The 24,295-nt window shown below is 42.6% G+C and overlaps 1 protein-coding gene across 1 annotated transcript in view; it reads right to left on the reverse strand.

Moving 5' to 3' along the window:
* The window catches only part of DZIP1 (DAZ interacting zinc finger protein 1), a 51,878-nt gene that overhangs the window by 26,101 nt on the left and 1,482 nt on the right, over positions 1 to 24,295 (reverse strand). Inside the window, 5 exon segments of the mRNA NM_001166008.1 lie at positions 5,418 to 5,480; positions 7,841 to 7,978; positions 11,666 to 11,827; positions 14,124 to 14,248; positions 16,907 to 16,991. Of these exon segments, the coding sequence (NP_001159480.1) occupies positions 5,418 to 5,480; positions 7,841 to 7,978; positions 11,666 to 11,827; positions 14,124 to 14,248; positions 16,907 to 16,991 (573 nt within the window).

The raw sequence follows: 24,295 nt of genomic DNA on the forward strand, positions 1-24,295 counted from the left end.
CAGGATGTTGATAATGGGCGAGGCTGTGTGTATAGAGCGAACAGGGAGTATAAGGGAACTCTCTGCACTTTCTGCTCAGTGTTGCTATGAACCTAAAAACAAACAAACAAACAAACAAAAAACCTATTTACATTTAAAACAAAACGGCAACAAAAAGTTAATGCTCTTAATCAATACAGTGCAGGGTCTTCCCACTCCTACGCTCTGTGCACTCAGGAGGCTAGACAAGCACTGGGTTGAGCCAGGTTGAAAAGTTTTCCTGGGGCCACCAGGTGGCCCAGTCCATTAAGCATCTGTCTTCGGCTCAGGTCATGATCTTGGGGTCCTGGGTTCGAGCCCCACATCAGGCTCTCTGCTCAGCAAGGAGTCTGCAGCTCCCTCTCCCTCTGCCTCTACTCCCTGCTCATGTTCTCTTGCTCTCAAATAAATAAATAATTTTTTTTTTAAAAGAAAAGGTTCCCTGAGTGAAGATTAAAAATAGTCTTTCATATTCTAGGGGATACTAAGAATCTCCTCCAGGAGAACACTATCAAGAACCTTCCCTACATTTTTGTGGACCATGGAAAGAATGCCCCAAAGCAGGTTGGGAAACAGAGCTGGAAAATCAAAGGAAAAGCCAGTGAAAATGCCCAGGGTTCCAGGCAGAGGTTTGGGATCAGCAATATGTGGTGTCACTCCAGACCCCCCAGAAGAAAGAGGACACAGGAAAAACTGAGGGAGGTTAACACTTGGGTACTGGGATTGAGAAGTGACCAGAAAAGCACAGGAAAGAGTTCGCTGAGTGAGGAACATGATAGTTTAAGCAAGAAAAAGCCAGAAATTATTTCTGAAAGTCTGTGGCCCTCGAACCCATTCTTGTGACCTCCTGTCATTTCAAGTACTATGTTTTTTCTCTTCCAGAGCACAAAACCCCATCATTTCCCTTTGTATGTGACCACCATACAACCTCCCAAGTTCCATGGAGTCTTCGGTCAGGTCAAAAGGGCATGCCATCATTTATCTGTGACTCCCTTTGAACTCCTACCGATGATATTTAAAAAAAAAAAAGAAGAAAAAAAGACTGCCAAGAACCCAGGTAAAGCAATAAAAACTTGGCAATCACAACTTCCCTTAAACAGAGAAACACAATATGTGCATTGTAGGACCAGTAGGCAGCAATCATGTGGAATAATTAATAGTTAGGTCTCAGGCAGAGATTACTAAACCTGATTGAATCCTTCCCTCTGTTAGGGTTTGAGAGAAATTAAGGAAGAAGAAAGCAGCTTCTGAACTAGCAAAACCGAATGACAGTGGAGCAGCGTAGCCTAGCGGCGGCACAAAAACCCCACACTCCCAATACATGGGGTGATGCCCCTCACTTAGAGTCGGGGAAGGCCTCTCCTCCTTCCTCCAAAACCACCATCAGGCATTCTTTCTATCATAACTTGCAGTGGCCACATGTACAAATCTGCAAATCGCATTCTATTCCTGCCAGACAGCCACTGAACTGACAGTTCCTACATCTGCCTGGAACACAAAAGGTTTTAAAGAAGCAAGGACTAAACGTCATCCCCATTGGTAAGGAAGCCCAAATTCTGTCCCTAGATACCAAGACCATAAAATGCCTCAAAGGATAAAAGTAGAACTTCAAATTCTAAGAGTAGTGGTTCGAACCACAGATCCAAAGCAGAAATCATCTGGGGTTTGGGTGCTCCTCCCCCTACAATAGGCATACCCCAGGATGAATCAGAATCTCAGGCAGTGGAGCTGCGCATACATATTTTGGGAAAGAGCCTCTGGTCATTCTGAAGTGTGTCTTTGGTGAGGAACTTCCACCTTGGTCTCGAAGGGAAGCTGGAACGTTTTCCCGGAAAAGCAATTGCGCTACATTGTCATTGCCTATTCTCCTCCGGAGCTGGCTCAGTGCCTAAAGCATGACAAATAGGCAAGGCAACAAGGTTGACAAGCAAGACCCTGAGTTTCAGAGGGCCCGGGGTTCAAATACCGTGCTCAAACCAACAGATGACTCTTTCTAAACCCAACAATCAGCGTTTCTTCATCCATAAAGACAAGGTTGAACGATCCCCTTTCCACATTCATTCCGCAAATATTTAGCGAACACCAATCACATTTTAGGTACTTTAGTCGACACTGGGAATGCGACAAAGCCCTAAACAGACATAGGCCCTCCCACATGGGGCTAGCGATCCGCTTGGAGAGACACACCATCCACGAGTGAATGAATATGACTACTGGAGACAGTGATCGGAGTTACACATGTGAAGTGGTGGGAACTGTGAGGGAGGGGGCTACCTGCTTAGATGGTGTCAGGTGACTTGGAGGCCAAGGCCAAAGGGGGCCGTGGCAGCAGAGTTCTACAGGGCCTTCAAGTATGCACCCCCAGAGCTCACGCCCTGATTAATCCTGTTCCGTTGGCGGGGTTATGAACTGAGTGTTTGTGCACCTCTCCACCAAATTCATATGTTGAAGCCCTAATCCCCCATGTGATGGTATTAGGAGGTGGGGCTTTTGGGAGGTGATTAGGTTTGGATGAATTAGGGTAGGGTCCTCATGATGGGATTAGTGCTCTTATAAGAAACCAGAAGAGCTCTCTTTCCTTCTCTCCCTGCCCTGCGAAGACACAGAGAGAAGGCAGCCATCGGCGACAGGGCTCTTAGCAGGGAGTGAATTGGGCAGCACCCTTGACCCTGCCATGTCCCAGCCTCTGGAACTGTGAGAAATAAATGTCTGTTGTTTAAAGCCACCCAGTCTATGGTACTTTGTTACAGCAGCATGAGCAGAGTAAGGCATGGATTGGGTGGAATCTAAGATGTGCCTCTTCTGTTTTTTTTTTTTTTTTAAGATTTTATTTATTTATTTATCTGAGAGAAAGAGAGAGAGAGCATAAGCAGGGGGAGCGGCAGAGGGAAGGGGGGAGGGAGAGGGAGAAGCAAACTCCCTGCTGAGCCAGGAGCCTGAGATCACGACCAGAGCTGAAGGCAGACGCTCAACCAACTGAGAGCCACCCAGGTGCCCCCTAAGATGTGCTTCTAACTAACACAATACAGCAAGTGTGAAAGGACCTGACAGATTGCAATTAAAGTCACTAAGTTGCTGACTCTGAATCAAGGAAAGGAAAGATCATCCTGCATGGGCCTATCTTATTCAGGCCAGTCTCTCCCCTGCAGGCCTAAAGAAGTCAATAGCCGAATAGTGAGTTGTGGAGCTGAGGGTCCTGATCCTACAGTGAACCCTAAGGAACCACATATTGCCAATAACCTGAACACGGCAGACCCCAGATGAGAACACAGCCCATTTGACACCCTGAATGCAGCTGTGAGATGCTGAGCATGGAACCCTAGCCAGGCTGTGCCTGCCCTCCTAACCCATGGGTGCCGTGGTATGACAAATTGCTGGTAATCTGCTACACGGCACAGAATGCTAATACAGAGGGGAAGGAGCCAGCCACGCAAAGAGCAAATGGAAGGACACACCAGCAGCAAAAACTCTGTGTGGGAAGAGAAAGAGGCTGGCATGTTCTCTAAGTGACTAGAAGGCTACTGTAGTCAGAAAGAGTTGGTTCCGAGAGAGGATCGGGATGAGGCTGTAGTGGTGGCCAACAGCCAGATGGTCTCATCTGCTCTTTGGAGAACAAATTGGGAAAGGGGTAGGTTGGAACCGAGACAGGTTACGAGGTCCTTTAGAAACAGTGGGGGTTCAGCGGGGAAGGGAGGCACAATGGAAATGTGCAGAGGGATATGGATGTGAGACACGTGAAGGGCCCTGCTGATGGTGGGGACTGATTCTTGAGGGAGAGATAGGGCTAAAGCGTGCATCTCACTCTCTGACCAGGATGCCACTGAACAAAGGGGAAACACATCATCTGAATAATGTTACATTCAGGAAGCGCATGGAGATATCAGGTACAAAGCTGGCTATCTCCTCTGCAGCTCAGAGGGCGGTTAAAGCTGCAGAAATCAATATGGGCCTTACACCCACACACAGCCACCACCTCACTGTATACACTTTCTGTTCCATTCCCGGAGCTCCAGACTCTGAGAAATGCACTGTTGTTTGTTAGCCACCCAGTCTACCATATGTTTTTATAGCAGCCGGAAGGGCTCAAATACAGGGGACAACAAAGAGCTACAAAATATATACAAAGTGAAAAAAGAAACAGAAGTTTTCCTCTCTTAAAATCACATATAAAAGTACTTTAGCTTTCCTACACCAGCATGATAGCATTTTCACACTTAAATTTGTGATGCACTTAAATCTGCGACACACTCAGCTGAAAAGCCAAATTATCATCAAGTTGTTTTCATTAAAATGATTTTTTAAAAGATTTTATTTATTTATTCACTAGAGACACATAGAGAGAGGCAGAGACACAGGGAGAGGGAGAAGCAGGCTTCTTACAGGTAGCCTGGTGCTGGACTAGATCCCGGGACCCAGGATCACACCCTGAGCCAAAGGCAGATGCTTAACCGCTGAGCCACCCAGGTGTCCCTCATTAAAGTGATTTTAACGTGAGCAATCTTTGCCTTTCTTAAAGACCGTTTAGACCACCACCCTGCTGTGTGAAAAAGTTAGAAACGAGGTGTTTGACGATGAAGGTATCACTACATAACTTATGAAACATCCATAAGATCATTCTACAGCTGTTAAAAAATCATGATTTTGAAGAATATTTTAAAACAGGAGAATGTTTATGACATGTTAAGCTAAAAGCATATAGAGTTATAAAGCACAATTCAAAATTTGTAGGACTACATGTATGGATTTCCATACTGGAGAAATGCAACATTTATGGCATAAAAAACAGACCAAAAAAATTACAAGGAAGTAGTAACAGTGGTTATCAAATTATTATTATTATTTTTAAAGATTTTATTTATTTATTCATGAGAGACACACACAGAGAGAGAGAGAGAGAGAGAGAGAGGCAGAGACAGGCAGAGGGAGAAGCAGGCTCCTTGCAGGAAGCCCGATGTGGGACTCGATCCCGGGACTCTAGGATCACACCCTAGGCCGAAGGCAGGCACTAAACCGCTGAGCCACCCAGGGATCCCTGGTTATCAAATTATAAGTAATTTTAATTTTTGTCACACTTGTCTCCACACATTTGTTAAGTGGACAAATAATATCTTTGTCGTAGAGGAAAAAATATATATATTCTTCTGGGGCTCCTGGGTGGCTCAGTTTGTTAAGCGTCTGCCTCCAGCTCAGGTCATGATCTCGGGTCCTGGGATTGAGCCCCACATCGGGCTCCCTACTGAGTGGGGAGTCTGCTCCTCCCTCTTCTTCTGCTCCTCCCCCCAGCTCATGCTTATGCTCTCTCTCTCAAATAAATAAATGAAATATTTAAAATATACATATATGTATATATTCTCTTAAAAAAATGGCCCACTGACAGGTCATTGGCATCTTAGTCTTACCCGACCCTTCTCTTTCTTATGTTCTTGATGAAGAACTTGAACTCGGGCGGTCCACTTGCTTTCCTACAAAACCATAAAATAAGAGTCATTTATGTATAACGGTCACTATAAAATCTACTTGAAACAGAAGCTTCCTTTTAATGGGTACCTATGCAACCCAACTACCTTCTTGGTAAAATATTAGCAGGCATTTTTTTTAGACGATAAAGACTCAAACATGTTTGAACACATTTGCACTTGGTTTTAATCTTAACCTCTACAGCAAGGGGTCATCAAACATTTTCTGCAAAGGGGCTAATAGTAAATACTACTTAGGCTCCAGGGGCCCCAGGACACAGTCACTCCTACTAGCAGTAGGAGAACATCCGTAGATAGTACAAAAATGAACAGGCATGGCTGTGTTCCAATAAAATACTATTTTTAAAAATAAATAAATTGGCTAATGTACCAATTTAAGGAGCTGAAAGGCAATACTGAGGTTTCTAAGACCTTGGGTTCTGAACCAACAACACAGGTCATGGGAAGGAAATAAGAAATCTAGGTGGGATCTTGGGATTTCATAACTGGGCCCTTCAGTTCCTGAAGGACAAGCTTTTGGAGAGCAACTGTCAACAGTTCAGTACAGACACAATTCCTGGTCTCCTACCATGGGCCAGGGACCTTGTTGGGCTGCCGTGGCCGGTTGGGGGGGGTGCTTAGGGGACGAGCTTTGCCCTGCATGGGAGGTAAGAGAAGCTGACAATACAGAGTTTCCCTATAATATGTATGTGAGCAGTTCTTGCTTGGGGGTACTAGAGAAATGCAAGGCCTTGGAGAACTCTCTAGAAGAGCTATTGCCCCAGCTGAAGGAGTAGGCCACAGGGGCAAAAGCAGAATGCAGAAAGCTGTGTTCTGGGAACCATGAGCTGTTGGTGCAGCTGGACCCATCAAGGTAAAGCCAAGAATGGTGGGGGATGGGCACAGAGCCCAGATCCTCAGGGACTCTGGTTACTGGTTAAGGATTCCAGACTTGGGGGTACCCTGGGTGGCTCAGTGGTTCAGTGTCTGCCTTTGGCTCAGGTCATGATCCCAGGGTCCTGGGACTGAGTCCTGCATCCAGCTCCCCTTAGGGAGCCTGCTTCTCCCTCTGCCTATGTCTCTGCCTCTCTCTCTCTCTGTCTCTCATGAGTAAATACATTTAAAAATCTTAAAAAAAAAAAAAAAAAAAAGGATTGCAGACTTGGTTCTGTGCAGAATAGAGAGCCATGGGAGGGTAAGACAGGACAGTGACATGGTCAGCCTGGCTGCGAGGTGGAAAGTAGACTGGGGGGAGGGAGGCAAGACATGGACCACAAAATAAGCAGCAGGGACAGTTGTCCTAATTTCAAAAACACGTGTACTTTTTGAAATGTTATTGTTTTTTAAAATATTTATTTATTTAAAAGATTTTATTTATTTATTTATGAGAGATACAGAGAGAGAGGCAGAGACATAGGCAGAGGGAGAAGCAGGCTCCCTGTGGGGAGCCTGATGCAGGACTCGATCCCAGGACCCGGGGATCATACCCTGAGCCAAAGGCAGAGGCAGACACTCAACCACTGAGCCATACAGGTACCCTTGTTATTGTTTTCTTTATTTTATTTTATTTTATTTTATTTTATTTTATTTTTATATTTTTGTTTGTTTTCTTTAAACAAAATTTTGAATTCATAAACTTTGATCTCTATTTGTTTCCTGGTAAAAAAACAATGTTCTCCTAAACTAGTATGACAAAAATTGCCAAAATGACAGCTGTGCTGATTACAGAGGGCCACTATCATTAGGTTTGATAAATGACAAAGACCTTCAGGACACCAGTGTAGCCATATATCTAAGCTCTGGAAATAAAGTTAGTTCTTCCATATGCCTTTCTGTGCCTTTTGAAAGTGGGACCTACACCTGAAATATGAAAAATAAACTCTAAGGTAATCCCAAGCAATTCAAGTTGATACTAGGTTAGCAAAAACATGAAACAATTTTGCCAACTGTTCTATATCTATATCTCTTAGTCAATCAACAAGTATCTAATGAACACCTATTATTATGTATTAAGACATAAGAAGAAAAGAATTAGCTCCTTGGTCAGCGAAAGAGACAAACCCTTTTTCTGTAGGTAATGCTTGCTGTAAACTGCTTCACTAATTAAAACCAGGCCTCTGGGGTGCCTGGGTGGCTCAGTGGGTTAAGCAGCTGCCTGCAGCTCAGGTCATGATCTTGGGAATCTTGGGATTGAGCCTCGAATTGGTCTTCCTGCTCAGCGGGGTGTATGCTTCTCCCTCTCACTCTGCTGCTCCCCCTGCTTGTGCACACACTCTCTCTCTCTCTGATAAATAAAATCTTAAAAATATAATCAATCAATCAATCAATCAGGCCCCTTCCTTCAGTGATTGCCCGCTGGTACATACCTGACTATCAAGGAGTTGCATCACATTTTGGAAATCCTGGGAATACTGAGGACGCTCTTCTTTAAATTCATGTGCATCCTTTAACGTGCCTATGTTGGACTTGATCTGCATGTTGGACTTCTGGATTTCTGACAGTTGCTAGAAAAGAAGATGCAAACCCACTGGTACAGATGTTTATATTTTTATTTATTTTTTTAAAGAATTCATTTATTTGAGAGAGAGAGCAGGAGGAAGGGGCAAAGGCAGAGAAGTAGACTCCCTGCTGAATGGGGAGTCCGTAGACCTGGGACTCAATCCTAGGACCTCGGATCATGACCTGAGCCGAAGGCAGATGATTAACTGACTGAGCCACCAGGGCGCCCCCAGATATTTACACTTTAATAAGATGAAACAGAGAATAAAGTTGGAAACACTATAGCCATTCTTAAATCAGACTCTCCTTCTAGATGCTACTTGTGCTTCTCCACTTCTCTCACCTAATGGTTTTCCAATTTTCTTCCTCCTGCTTTCCAGTTTTTTCCAGTAGAATACGCATGCAGGGTGAAAAAGGGAAAGGAAAACCTGACTTTCTAACCTTATACAATGGGTCTTACATTTTCCAACGGGCACATAGCAGTTGTCAGAAACAGAGGGATGGGGTGCAGCTGGCTCTTGTGAGAATTTAGTGCCAAGGCCAGCACCCATCCAGTAACTGTGTCCCAAAATACATTAGGGCCGTGGTGTTTTAACTCTACCTTTTGCTTATTATGTTATTCGCAAAGTTACCAGCGGTGAAAACCCTCAGAAGGAAATATGTTAACTGAAAAAACAAAAGGGTGAGGAGCATAGTTTGCCTGCCTAAGTCTTGGCTGAACACAGCAACTGCTTTCAAAGAGTAGAGTATGAAAAGGGGAGAGGGGGTGACTTTTCAGTGTAGAAACCTAACAAACACTACCTCAGCCAGGTGATCAAGGTCAGCACCAACAATCATAAATCCAGGGGCGCCTGGGTGGCTCAGCTGGTTAGGAGTCTGCCTTCAGCTCAGGTTCTGATCCCAGGGTCCTGGGATCGAGGCCTGCATCTGGATCCCTGCTTGGCAGGGAGCCTGCTTCTCCCTCTGCCCCTCCCTCCCATCCTCCCTTGTGTTCTTGCTCTCTCTCTCAAATAAATAAATAAAATCTTTAATATATATATATTAAGAAATTTAAAAGAAAAAACAATCATAAATCATGAAGACGGTATTACTCCTAATATGACGTGATGAAAACTGTATTTTATCTCTGAGGATTTTGTCCCCCAAACCCATAAACCCAGTCTAAGCACGAGAAGACTACCAGATAAATTCCAGTAGACAGGGATCCTACTGACAAGCACTCCTCAAAATTGTCCAGGTCACTGAAAACAAGTTGGAGAAACTGTCTCAGACAAGAGCCTGAGACGGACAACTAAATATAATGTATCCTGGACAGGATCCTGGAGCAGAAAAGTGACATTAGCTAAAAGCTAAAGACGTTGGACTAGAGTATGGAGTTTAATACTAATTAATATATCAGTATTGGTTCATCAACTCAACAAATGTACCATATTCATTTAGGATGTCAGTAATACGGAAAACTGTGTACAGGGGTAAGAGAGGGGGGTTTCTTTTTTTTAACTTTTATTTATTTATGATAGTCACACAGAGAGAAAGAGAGAGAGGCAGAGACACAGGCAGAGGGAGAAGCAGGCTCCATGCACCGGGAGCCCGACATGGGATTCGATCCCGGGTCTCCAGGATCGCGCCCTGGGACAAAGGCAGGCGCCAAACCGCTGTGCCACCCAGGGATCCCGAGAGGGGGGTTTCTATGACATTTTCTGTGCTCAATTTTTCTGTAAATCTAACTATTCTAAAAAATGAAGTCGGGGCGCCTGGGTGGCTCAATCGGTTAAGTGTCTGCCTTTGGTTTGGGTCATGATCTCCAGGTCCCAGGATTGAGCCCCAAGTCAGGCTCCTTGCTCAACGGGGAATCTGCTTCTCTCTCTCTCTCTCCCTCTGCCTCTCTCCACTGCTTGTTCTCTCTCTCAAATAAATTGATAAAATGTTTTTTAAAAAATGAAGTCTAGGGAATCCCTGGGTGGCTCAGCGGTATAGCGCCTGCCTTTGGCCAAGGGCGTGATCCTGGAGTCCCAAGATCAAGTCCCACATCGGGCTCCCTGCGTGGAGCCTGCTTCTCTCTCTGCCTGCGTCTCTGCCTCTCTGTGTCTTTCATGAATAAATAAAATCTTAAAAAAAAATGAAGTCTATTATAAATAATTTAAAAAACCATCTATAGCTAAAAAGGGCAAACAATCCACATGTGATCACCTGAGAAACAGACAAGTGAAACACGACATGCAGGCAATGGGACATCAGGTGGCAATGACAAAGGCGTGAGAGAGTGGGACTTATACATTCCTACAACATGGATACAGCTTGAAAACACTAGACTACTAACTGGGAGCAGCTGCTCACCAAACATCACAAATTGTATGACTCAATTCATATGAAATGTCCACAACAGGCAGATCCACAGAGGCGGGAAGTAGATCTGTGCTTGCCAGTAGCTCTAGGGAGAGAGTGCCAGTGGGCACAGGATTTCTTCCCTGGGTGATGAAATGCTCGGAAATGACTGTGAGGATGGTTGCACAACTCTGTAAACATACTAAAAACCATTGATTTTTTTTTTTTTTTTAGGTGGGAGAGGGCCAGAGACAGACTCTTAAGAGGGCCGCATGCCCAGCGCGGAGCCTTAAGTGGGGTGCAATTTTTATGTGTCGTGAAATATTCTTAGGACTTTTTTCAATCATTTAGGAATATTAAAACCTTTCTTAGCTCGCTGGCCATACAAAAAGAAGTAGTATGCCAGATTCAGTTCACAGGGTGTGGTTTGCCAAACCCTGTCCAAAAGTTCAAGGCGTTTTAGAGAAGGCTCTTAGCCATATTCCAAAAATATCCCTCCATTTTAGTTTACAGAGCTTGTCCCCTAGAGGGAGCTCAAGGATCTTGCGTCTTTTCCCCAAGAGGGACTCCGGACTGAACTGCCCATCCAGCTCAAGTAATTCTTATCTGGAAGACAATGGCCAGTGTCACAGAGCTTAAGGTTCCAGCCCAGCGAGGCATGTCTCTGTCAATGCATGTGACCAGGGCAGTATGGATCGAGGTTTCTCCCACAGGGGATGGTGGCTCAGTTAGCCACATCCAGCTTGTTCAGTCCTCTTCATCAGCCAGGCCTGGGGTCAGGAAGGGAATTGGTAAAAGGTTTACTTCTGTCTTTCTGGATTGGCTTCCACATCGGTGAACTGTGTCAACCTTTCCAGAAAGTTCCTTTGGAACTTTGAAAGCTTCAAAACTCAGGGAGAGGTTTATGGTTTATGACTATCAAGTTCTAACCAGCTAAGGAAAGAGAGACCCTCTAGTATGATCTGAGCAAAGGTACCAAACATAACAACTGTCTTTTTTTTTTTTTTTTTAAGATTTTTTTTTTTATTTTTAAGTAATCTCTACGCCCAATGTGGGGCTCGAGTCGAGCTCACAACCCTGAGATCAAGGGTCCCATGTTCCACAACTGAGCTAGCCAGGTGCCCCTCAAATGTACCAAGTGTTCTGGACACACATTTGGGGCCAAAGCTCCCATTCTCAAAGATGCGACTTTTGCTGACTTGCTCTGTCTTCTGTATGTCTTGTGCTCCTTCAGAACTCTCAGAAGGAGGGGTGTCTGGGCACAATAAAGTAATTTCTAGATCCACTAGCCATCATGCCATTCTAACACCACCTCTCAAGGCAACAACCCTACCAATACTATGAGGACCTCTTGGCTTAATACTCACATATTCTAATGCCGAATTCTTGGAAGTCAATTCTTTAAACTCTTTCATAAACATTTCCTTGACTTTTTCCATTTCACTAACTAGTTTCTCCTTTTCTTCTTCTTTCCATCTATCAAATAGCTTCAGAAATTCTTCCTCTTTTGTTTTCTGCATTTCATATTCCTGAAATTATTTTAATGCATGGGTTTAAAAGTTCTCATATGAAGCAAACATGCAAAATTTTAAATAAATGGACACAGTTTTGCCCTCCAATGTGGCAGCTAGTATTTCTTGTATCAGTTAGGTTTGCAATCGCACTTCATATCATGGCAATGCCCACAGTCATTTTTCCAAACCCAAAACAGCACACAGCATCCTTTTGTCCTTAACATTTCTTAAAATACAAACACAGAGGCCCAAAGTCTCAAGAGTTCTATGATCTATAAACCTGTATAGTAGACGTGCAATAATATGTAAAATGTAAACATACTTTAAAAGAAAATGTCTATTGAACAGTAGAACCATTCGCAATATTGTATCACTTTGGATAGAGTAGCCCCACCTCACCCCTCAAAAACACAAATTTACATTTATACAAGCTAAATTCAAGGTCTAGTCAATCAGCTTTGATTTCTCAATAACCTTCACTTTTTGGTTTTTTACCTAACTGGAGTAGGTAAATAAACTCAATCTGACAAACATACAGAACACTGCACCCAACGACACCAGAACACACATTCTTGTTAAATGCACATGAACGATTCACCTATGTTTGGTCATAAAAGATTCTCTATAAATTTTAAAAGACTGAAATCATGCTAAGTGTATTCCCAACCACAATGGAATGAAGCCAGAAATCAATAACAGAAGAAAAACTGGAAAATTCATGAATACATGAAAATTAAGCAATGTACTCTTAAGCAACCAAGGGGCCAAAGAAAAGGTCACTAGGGAAGTTAGAAAATACTTGGAGGTGAATGAAAATTAAAACACAACATACCAGGAAAAAAAAAAGGAAAGCCAAAGCACTGGTCATAGGGAAATTTATAGCTGTAAATGCCTACACTAAAAAAAAAAAAAAAAAAAAAAAAAATCTCAAGAGACAAAGAAGATTATCTTAAAGAAGCCAATAATCAAGACGATACAGGAATTGCAAATATTTATGTGTCCAGATTGCAGCACCCAAATTTGTAAAGTATATACTAATAAAACAAAAAGGAGATATAGATAAAGACAGCAACACAGTAAGAGTAGGGGACTTTAATACTCTACCCTCAATGATGTATAGGTCATCCTGACACAAACAGGATTTGGACAACACTATATACCAAATGGACCCAACAGACATATACTATCCAACAGCAGCAGAATGCACATTCTTCTCAGTGCACATGGAACATTCTCCAAGACAGATTATACATTAGGGTCACAAAACAAGTCTTTCTAAATTCAAGAAGACTGAAATTATATCAAGTATCTTTTCTGACCACATTGTATAAAACTCAGTAGAAATCAGTAATAGGAGGAAAATTGGAAAATTTACAAATGCATAAAAACTAAACAATACATTCCTGAACAATCAATGGATCAAAGAAGGAATCAAAAGGGAAGTAAAAAATAACTCTGGATTAATGAAAATGGAAACATATATACCAAATTGTATGGGATGCAGTAAAAGCAGTTCAAAGAGGAAAGTTTATAGTTAAAAATGCCAACATTAGGAAAAAAGGAAAGATCTTAAACAATCTAACTTTATACCTCAAAATCTAGAAAAAAAGAACTAAGCTCAAAGTTAGCAGGATGAAGGAAATATAAAGATTAGAGCAGAAAGGGGATCCCTGGGTGGCTCAGCAGTTTGGCGCCTGCCTCTGGCCCAGGGCGTGATCTTGAAGTCCTGGGATCAGGTCCCACATCAGGCTCCCTGCATGGAGCCTGCTTCTCCCTCTGCCTGTGTCTCTGCCTCTCTCTCTGTGTCTCTCATGAATAAATAAAATCTTTTTTAAAAAAAGATTAGAGCAGAAAAATAAAAATAGAGAACAGAAAAACAATAGAAAAGGTGAACAAAACTAAGAGTTGGGTTTTTTTTTAAAAAGATAAACAAAATTGACGAACTTTTAGTAGACCACCCAAAAATGGAAAAAGGACTCAAATAAATTATAAATGAAAAGAGGACACATTACAACAGATACTACAGAATTACAAGGATCATTAATAGCCTACTGTGCACAATTATATGCCAATAAACTGGACACTCTCAAAGAAATGGATAAATTCCTAGAAACATGTAACCTACCAAGACTGAATCATGGAAACAACAGAAAGAATGAACAGACCAATAATGAATAAGGGCATTGAAGCACCAATCAAACACCTCCCAATAAAGAAAAGTCCAAGACCAGATGGCTTCACTGGAATTCCTTCAAAGGAATTCATACCAGTCCTTCCCATCACACCACCCTTTCAGAACTCAGTAGCCTACCTTAGAGAACCTGACAGCATGGGCGTGCTGTGCAGCCTCCAGCTGAGACTTGGTGAGCTGCAGCTGTTCCTTCAGCATGTCAATCTCACTCTGGAGCTTATCAGTCTGTGCCTTCTGCTTATACTCTGTTGCAACAGAAATATGTTATTAAAATACCACCTCCTCTGAAACCTAACTAAAAATTTACAGGATACAGTCTCATTGATAGGACAAAAACAAAGTGCTCTGACTTGGGATATTATTACTTTTTCATGCCACACAAGCCAATTACTTGCAGCCCTTCGTGTTATGGGGCGCTGAATTACTTGTAGCAGATTCTTTCAGCCACTGTATTGGATTATCCTTCAGAGACAGTGCGAGAGCCCATTCAGGGAACAATAAGGATGACAAGGAATAATCCTGGGCTCCTCTTGGAGATGCCAGTCTCAATGAGAGAAGGGAAGCAAGTTTCTGCTGCAGGTACCACCATACTGGAAATTTCTATGGTCACCAACCTTCTGGCTCCCACCACACTCTTCTGAGAACCCCATCAGTGCTAAGACAAGCAGAGGCTGGCAATCAAAATGCAAACTGGGGCCATAAGCTGTCCATAGGGCCAAAACGAGGTACCAAAAGGTTGTAAAAAGGAAGCAACAAGTGAAAGAGAAGGTACTTATGTACATGTACTTACATGAAGATGTGCACATGACTGAATGGATATACATGTGTCTGTGAGTGTAGACATGAAAGGTATGGAAACCAAAGTAGAAAGTCAGAATCTCAAAGATGACCTGAAGAAATAATACTCATTTCAGAGTCTGAAATACTCTCTGAAACGAGTATGAGATAGAATAAGATACTGAAACAGAAGAGAAAGAAGGTCAGTTTCACACTGAAGAATGGTAGGTTAATTAAAATATTTAATCTTCCCAATTTCTCCAACAAACTGCTAAATTGTATAATGGTCCATGATTTACAAATGGAATTTTCGGCTGTTCGTACTGTTTATACAAAGCTTTAGCTGTTTCCTAAATAAATCTGTCTGAAATAGGCAGGAGTGGAAGCAGACTGGCCCAAAAAGGAGGCTAAAGCAAGCGAGAAGCACACTTGTTGAGATGCTAAAAGCATTTAAACCGTAATGAGAATTTCTGTGGGTTACTGTTCTGTAGGCAATCTGCAGAAAGCTTTGATCTGAGAAGACCTGGCCTTTTTTGTTTGTTTATATTAAGAATATTTACATAACAAGAAACGTGGTTCCTGGAGAAGCACTGAACCCCTGTCCTCTCTTAATTTCCCCCTCTATACATGGTTAATTCACATCAGCACCCAAATACATCTTCCTATCTCCCACATCAAAGGAAACAAAAATTTTGCCTTGGTCCCACATTTCCCTCCAGACAATGCCTCGTGTCTCTGCTGCCCTTCCCCACAAATGGTACTTAAGTAAATATGTACAATGTGATCCCTTGCTCACCTGGTTCTCAGCTTAGCTCACTCCCTTTGGGCTTTTGTTCCCACCAACCCACAGAAGCAGTCATGTCAAGGTCAGCAGCAGCCATCGTGACAGCAAGAATCAATTCTCGGTCCTCATCTTACTCTGTGCCTCAGGAACATTCGGGGAACTGGATACTGCCTGCCTTCCGAAACACTTGTTTCCCTTGGTTTCCATGCCAACACACTCCCCAGGTCTCCCTTCTGCCTCCATGACTATTTCTCACTGCCCTTGGCTGCTCCTCGCATTGGGAGAGCGCAGGGCTGGCTCTCGGCTGTCTTCCCCTCTCTAGGTGAGCTCATCCAGTCCAGCTCTGCTAAGGACTTCTGGGTTTAGATCTCCAGCCTGGGCCTCTACCTTGACCTCCAGATCCTCTGCACCTCCACTTGGATAGTGACAGAATCGGGACTCAAGTTTACCCTGACCAAAACAAACCCTCTGCCCCTAGGTCCCCATCTCAGGAGCTATCACTGCCATTCACCCAAACGTGTAAGACAAAAAACCCAGGATTGGCTTTCTTTATCTCCTTGCTCTCGTGCAGACTTACACCTCTGCGAGCTCCATGTGTCATGCGTCCTGTCCATCCTCACTTCTCTGGTCTTCCCTGGTACCGTCTCCATCCCACTGCCATGTCACTCACCTGGGCTACTCTGGCAGCCTCCCTCATTCTTCCACCTGCTTCCACCATTGCCGCACTCTCCACCAGCAGCTGCCCATATTCCCAGCCTTCGAAGGTCCCAGGTGACCCGACCCCCTCCCCTCCAAAGCCCTGCTTTGCACACTACTGCCTTGTTCATTCTACTCACTAACCTTCTGTGCGTTCCTCAAACACACCGTGCTGCCCACCCCCACCAAACAATCAGAGCTCCCCCTGCCTGGGATATTCACTTCCCAGACTTTCCCCACGCTGGGACCTCCACGTCATTCCCATCTCTGATCCAACAGCATTTCCTCAGTGAAGCCTTTGCTGACTACCTCCAGCCCATTCTTCCTATTTTATTTTCTTTGTAGCCTCTGCCAGCATTTGAAAAGAACTACTCATTTGTTTGTTGAAGTGCGTCTCCTCTGCCCCTCTTAGCAGATCATAAGACTCCAGAGGGCAGGACTTGGTCTAGTTCGCTTGCACCCAAATTCCCCCGGCCTGGTGCCGTGCATGGCACCTAGTAGGGGCTCAGTATTTATTTAATGAATGAACAAAAACTATGATACTTTCTTTTAAAAGGGTCGAGAGATGCACTGGACTATGTCTTACTGAAAGGAGAAAAAGGTACCAAAGGGAAGACAGCTCTTTGAAGTTGAGCCCATGACTTACCGAGGTGAGAATCTTCAGGGTGGCGCCGCTGGATGTGACTTTGTAGAAAAGCTTGGTTCATAAAGGCCTTGTCACAAAAATGGCACTGGAAAGGAGACAGCAACAAATCCAAGTGTCTATAATGAGTCTGTAATGAGTCCTTCCACCTAAGTTTAATTTTTTTAAAGATTTTTATTTATTTATTTATTTATTTATTTATTTATTTATTTGAGGAAAAGTGAGCACGAGCAGGGGGGAAGGAAAGAGGGAGATGGAGAAACAGGCTCCCCACTGAGCAGGGAGCACGTTGCAGGACTTGGTCCCAGGACCCTGGGATCATGGCCTGAACTGAAGGCAGATGCTTAACCACCTGAGCCACCCAGGTGCCCCTCACCTAAGTTCAATTAAAATTGGGATACCTAAGGCACCACCTCCTCTTGGGAATTCTTCCCCCAAAGATACCATCCTACCAGGAAATACTAAAAACAGGACTAAAAAGACTACTATAAACCAGGGTGTTCTCCCCAAACTGAGCACAAGGCAGTGAAAACCATCTCTTGACACCTAAAGTAGCCCATTCCGGTGCCTAGAGGAACCCCGATGCTGTTCCCGTTAGACAGAAGGTTCCCAGCCTGTCACCAACTTGTCTGGGACACTCCAGCCACATCAGTCTTCTTTCTGTCCCAAAAGCAGGCCAATTTCCTCTACATCAGCTCATGCCCCACCTGGATCTTTCTCAGACTTTCCCCCCTTGGCTCCTGCCTGACATTCAGGAATTGCTCAGCAAGCATCTTCCACACTGGGGAGGAATGGCATGTTTTCCACAAGACCTTCACGGGTGAAAAAAAAAAAAAGACCCTCACGGGTGGTCTTCCTGCCGGTCACTGTCCCGGCACACTGTCTTATTTTCAACATTGCACATCTCACCAGTTACTATTTCCACATTTATATACTTCACTTGTTCACCATCTCCTGCCCAATGCCTCCTGGTTCCAGAATGTCATATTCCTGACAGCATGGGCTCTTGCCTATCTTATTCAGAGCATTTGCTCTAGAGTCCAGCAATAATAAATGACCACATGCTTAGAAATGTTTAGCCTCCTAAAATGAATTTCACTGAAAAAATAATCAGTTTTACCAATATCTCCATTTTCCACTTTAATACTGATTCAAATTTTAAGCAAAAATTCAACTTGCTTCATCTATACCTTTGTCCCTGGATCATGCTGAATTAAACCCTGGATGTTATGTATTTTCATTTGTTAGTATATTTTCAATTGTTACAATCTATCTCTAAAAGGACTTACTATGAACACAATCCTAATATTATTAGTCCACCTTTTAAAATGTGAAAATTGCTTAATAACAACACATTAAAAATATTATTTGTTTCCAATATTTCACACACTGTCTTAGAAAAAAATTTTACTTTGTTTGGAGTCAGGATCCAAATAAGCCCATATCCTGCAACTGCTCATCATGTCTCTCAACTCTTTTTAGATCTATAGATTGCCCTGCATCTCTCTTTTTCCTTGCAATTCATTTGTCGAAGAAACTGACCATGCGTCAGAATCTTTGACTATCTTTCCAGCCTTCTCTGCTGCTTGATGACTGTTGGGTTTCCTTATGGTACATAATGGACTGCCCATGTGACTCAGGTATCAGTGCGGAGCTATGCACAGCACTGGAGAAAAGAAAGGATGAAGAAACCTAGAATATGTGACTTTTAATTTCTAAAAATGGAAAATAGATATTTTAACCATTTGAGTAATACAGAAAAGCTATGAGCTCAGGGTAAGAAGGTGTTCCCACTCCATAAAGAATAACCTGACATTTTGACTGCATCAAGATGAAAAACATCTGGGGTGACTCAGTGATTTAGTCAGTTAAGTGTTTGCCTTCAGCTCTAAGCATAATCTTGGGGTCCTGGGATAGAGCTCCAGATCAGGCTCCCTGCTTAACGGGGAGCCTGCTTCTCCCTCTCCCCCTCTGCCCCAACTCTGGCTCGTGTGCACTCTCTGCACTCTCTCATTCTCTCTCTCAAATAAATAGAATCTTTAAAAATAAAAATTAAAGATGAGAAATTTCTATTTGACAAAAACACCAAAATAAAATTAAAAGACTTCATTCCCAGATATGCAGGTAAGAAGCTTGAAAATTGCCACTCCATCCTTATAATAAGTAAAAAGCTGAACAGACTAAAAAATCAACAACTCTTCTTGGATCCATAGGAGAGGAGAAGACACAGGGCAAACCAAGCTTGTAGAAACAGACATTGCTCTGGAAGTCTTTGCTAATGTATTACAGCAAGAAAAAGAAGTAACAAATATACAGACTGAGAAGGAAGACACAAAATTTTCCTTGTTTGTAGATGATACTAATGTCTACATAGAAAATAGAATTGACAACAAAAACCCTCTGGTACTAATATAATTGTACAGCAAAATTGCAGGATATAAGGTTTATATACTATAAAGTCAATTGTTTTCCTATATTCTGGTAATGAAAAAGTGGAATTTGAAATTCAAAACATACCACCATTTACATTAGTACCCCCAAAAATGAGTTCTTAGGTATGAATCCAACAAAATATGTACAAGATCTATATAGGGATGCCTCGGTGGCTCGGTGGTTGAGCATCTGCCTTTGGCTCAGGATAGATCCTGGTCCAGAATCAAGTCCCGCATCAGGCTCCCCTCAAGGAGCCTGCTTCTTCCTCTGCCTATGTCTCTGCCTCTCTTTCTATGTCTTTCATGAATAAAATAAATAAAATCTAAAAAAAAAAAAAGATCTATGTGAAGAAAGCTTCAAAGTTCTGAAGAACAAATCAAGAAGAACTAAGTAAGTGACTATCCATATTAATGGATATGAGGACTCAATATTGTCAAGATGTCAATTCTCCCTAACTTGATCTATGGATTCAACGCAATCCCAATCCAAATCCCAGGCAGTGATTCGTGAATAGCAACCAACTGATTCTAAAGTTTGTTAAAAGACGCAGAATAGCCCACATGGTATTGAAGGAGACAGGCAAAATTGGAGGACTGATGCTTCTCAATTTTAAGACTCACTACATAAAGCTATAGTAGTCAAGACACTGTGGTATCATCTAAAGAACAGACAGACAGGACAGCCCCAGTGGCCCAGCGGTTCAGTGCTGCCTTCGGCCCGGGGTGTGATCCTGGAGACCCGGGATTGAGTCCCATGTCGGGCTCCCTGCATGGAGCCTGCTTCTCCCTCTGCCTGTGTCTCTGCCTCTCTCTCTCTCTGTGTGTGTCTGTCATGAATCAATCAGTCAATCAATCAATCTTTAAAAAAAAAAAAAAAAGACAGAAACACTGGAGCAGAAGACAGAGCCCAGAAACAAGCCCATATAAATATCATCACCTGAATTTTGACAAAGAAGCAAAAACAATACAACGAAACAAAGATAGTTTCTTCAACTATGTCCAGCCCTGGAACAACTGGACATCCACATGCAAAAAAGAACGCCAATACAGACTTCATATCCTTCACAAAATCTAACTCAAAATGGATCAAAGACCTAAATGTAAAATATAAGTGGATCACACACCTATAAAACTCCTAAAAAATTACATAGAAGAAAACCTTGATGGCTGCAGTAATGCCTTTTTAGATATAACACGAAAGGCACAATCCATGAAAGAAATAATTGATAAGCAGGACTTCATTAAAATTCAGAACTTCTGCAAAAGACAATGTGAAGAAAATGAGAAAACACCCACAGACTGGGAGAAAACGTGCAAAACACATGACTGATAAAGAGCTGTTATCTACAATATATAAAAACTCTTAAAACTCAACTAAAAGAAAACAAACAACTAAAACACAGATATTCTTCAGTAGGTGAACAAATAAACTGTGGTCCATCTAAACAATGGGATATTATTCAACACTTAAAAGAAAGAAGCCATCAAGTCAGGAAAAGACATGGAAAAACATTAAATGCATATTACTAAAGAAAAGAAATCAATCTGAAAAGGCTACATCCTGAGTGATTCCAACTATATGACATTCTGGAAAAAGCAAAATGACAGACAGTAAAAACAGTGGTTGCCAGAGGTTGGATGGGGATGCAGAGAATGAATTAGGTCATAGCATTATCAGATGCATATTTTATTTAATTTTTTAAAAGATTTTATTTATTTATTCATGAGAGACACAGAGAGAGGCAGAGGCAGAGACATAGGCAGAGGGAGAAGCAGGCTCCATGCAGGAAGCCCGATTCAGGACTCGATCCTGGGACTCCAGTTTCACGCCCTGAGCCAAAGGCAGACGCTCAACCACTAAGCCACCCAAGGCAAGGCGTCCCTCAGATGCATATTTTAATCTATGTCTCTCTAACTGCAAAATGCATGCTTTTTCTTCCCCCAACACTCATCTCCAGTTCTGAGACCCCAAAAAAACTGCAACCAGGGTCAGAAATTCACTGACAGATTCCAAAATCTGCCCATGGTGCTAAAGCATGGAGAGGAATCTAAGTCTTCCAGCTATGAAAACAAAAGGTCTTCTTGGAATGAGTCTAAGTTCTGTTATGATCCACTGGGGTTTTTAAATTTTTAATTAAAAAAAATTATTGGAGGGACGCCTGGGTGGCTCAGTGGTTGAGTGTCTGCCTTCGGCTTAGGGCGTGATCCCAGAGTCCCAGGATCCAGTCTCATACCAGGCTCCCTGCGGAAAGACTGTCTCTCCCTCTGCCTGTGTCTCTGCCTCTCTCTCCATGTCTTTCATAAATAAATACAATCTTTAAAAAGTATATAAAAAATAATTTGATAGCCAAATCTTTGGTATAGATTTGCCTTTACACATGGCCACAATATTTCCTCAGCTGTTGGAGGTCTCACAAATTCAGGGACCCCTTGGTGGCGCAGCGGTTTGGCGCCTGCCTTTGGCCCAGGGCGCGATCCTGGAGACCCGGGATCGAATCCCACGTCAGGCTCCCGGTGCATGGAGCCTGCTTCTCCCTCTGCCTGTGTCTCTGCCTCTCTCTCTCTCTCTGTGACTATCATAAATAAATAAAAATTAAAATAAAAAATAAATAAATAAACACAAATTCATGAGATGCCTGGGCGGCTGAGTCGGTTAAGCATCTGCCTTCGACTCAGGGCGTGATCCCGAGGGTCCTGGGACTGAGCTCCACATCAGGCTCCCTGCTTAGTGGGGAGCCTGCTTTGCCCTCTCCCTCTGCCCCTCTTCCCTGCTTGTGCTTGCTCTCTCTCTATCCCATGCTCTCTCTCAAATAGATACAATCTTTAAAAAACAAAAACACAAATTGATGACTGTAGGCTAAAGTCAAGTAGCTATTTCAACAAAATCAAGGGTCTTCCTGTAAATTTTATCATAGGCCGAATATCCCTAAACACAGGAACCTGAAGTTAAAATAATCATAACACCTTGGAATCCCAGCTAGCTTATGCATCAACTTTTCTTAGCAGCAGTCTTGACTTCCCGTGTCTGAATCACTGATTCTTACAGCATCAGCACTGCAACCACTATTTAGCTCCTAGGAAAGGTGTGAGGATTCACATACATCACAGGTAGTCACAGCTCACTACCAAGAAGCCACTGTGGAAATCAACATGCACACATCAGATGCTGTTTGCTGACTTCCTTATGCCACACATGCATTATCTCATGGAATTCCCAGAATAGTCCTAAAAGTTACCTACTACTAATGTTCTCATTTTCCAGATGAGGAAACGGAGGTCTAGGCGTTAAGTGACTTGCATAGTAGAATAGTTAGGATTCAAACCCATGCAGTCTAACTCTGGAATTGTCTCCCTAAAGGGCTCACACTGCTCAGAGACTCCACGAAGACATAATGGCAAGCCACCAAAGACAGCAGAGTGTGTCTACACTCGGCTAAATAGAAAAAAGTGGTCTGGTCACTTCTATTTTTTCACGGTCACACCTAGGCACACTATACACCTGGTCATTCAGAGTCTGCTGAGTGGCCAAGTTGGCAGGTATCACTCATTTCATAAAATTGAGCCATTATCTTTATTCACGCACATCATTCATACTTGAAAATCTTTACAACAGCTATTTCTATGGTAACCAAAAGAATGAAAAAATGTTCATAAACATAAAATTTCTGTATGTTTTGGTTTTAATATTTTACCGATTACCACCAATGCTAAACGTTTTTTAAAAAAAGATTTTATTTATTCATTCGTGAGAAACACAGAGAGAGAGGCAGACATAGAGAGAGGGAGAAGCAGGCTCCTCTAAAGAGCCAGATGCGGAACTCCATCCCCAGACAGGGACCACGCCCTAAGCCAAAGGCAGATGCTCAACCGCTGAGCCACCCAGGCATCCCTAAACTATTTTTTTTTTTTGAAGATTCATTTATTTTAGAGAGAGAGAGAGAGAAAGAGAGAGCCAGAGAGCACATTGGGGAGGGATACAGGGAGAGAGAATCTCAAGCAGACTCCCTGCTGAGCCTGGAGCCTGATGTAGGGCTCAATCTCACAAACCTGCAAGATCATGACCCAAGTGGAAACCAAGAGTCAGATGCTCAATCGACTGAGCCATCCAGGCTCCCCAAGCTAAACAATTTTTAATGTCTAAGTAGAACCCATTCTACTCATTGTATAATAAATATATTTATAAAACGCCTATCAGCACTATTTTTAAGTACATAGTTTCTAAATGGCACTTATGAAACAAATAGGCAACGAGCAACATCATGTGTCATTTGAGGATTATACCTCAGGGTTGTATACCCAAGGCTGACCACTAAGCCTTTCTGACAGTATTCTCTGCCAACTGTTCATCTATCTTAAGTTCATTTTTCCCATGGCTCCTGCTGCTGAGTCGGTCCCCCTTTTTTTTTTAATTTTATTTTTATTTATTTATTTTTTTTGAGTCAGTCCTTAAGCACTATGAACCACCCCATTATCTGTGCGTAAGCCCAGTCCTCTGCAATCACTCATACCACTAGTACCTAAGTCCACTGAAGCTTTTTTTTTTTTAATAAACTTTACTCCTACTGTGGAGCTCGAAGTCACAACCCTAAGTTCATGCTCTACTGACTGAACCAGCCAGGCATCCCATTCCCTGAGGTCTTTTAACTCTTCTTTGGCCAAAGGGACTACAATATAAGGAAATAAAATCAATCTCATCAGCCTGTTGTTTACTTTGATATCTTTATCCAACATTGTTGATACCCTTTGCGATTCCTCCACCTAATTGATAAAAAAAAAAAAAATAAGTACACTGATTTCTGTTATACCCAAAAATTACAATATTTATCTTGAGCTCAATGTCTAACCCATAGTAGTGATTAGAGCAGAAAAGCAAGAGGTTTTACTTCTTTAAATACTGTTGTTTTACTAATAAAATATATTTTAAATATAACCTGTTCAATTAAAACACACTGTTGGGGGC

Source organism: Canis lupus, chromosome 22, assembly GCF_011100685.1.
Source record: "Canis lupus familiaris isolate Mischka breed German Shepherd chromosome 22, alternate assembly UU_Cfam_GSD_1.0, whole genome shotgun sequence".
In the NCBI taxonomy this organism is placed as follows: domain Eukaryota; kingdom Metazoa; phylum Chordata; class Mammalia; order Carnivora; family Canidae; genus Canis; species Canis lupus.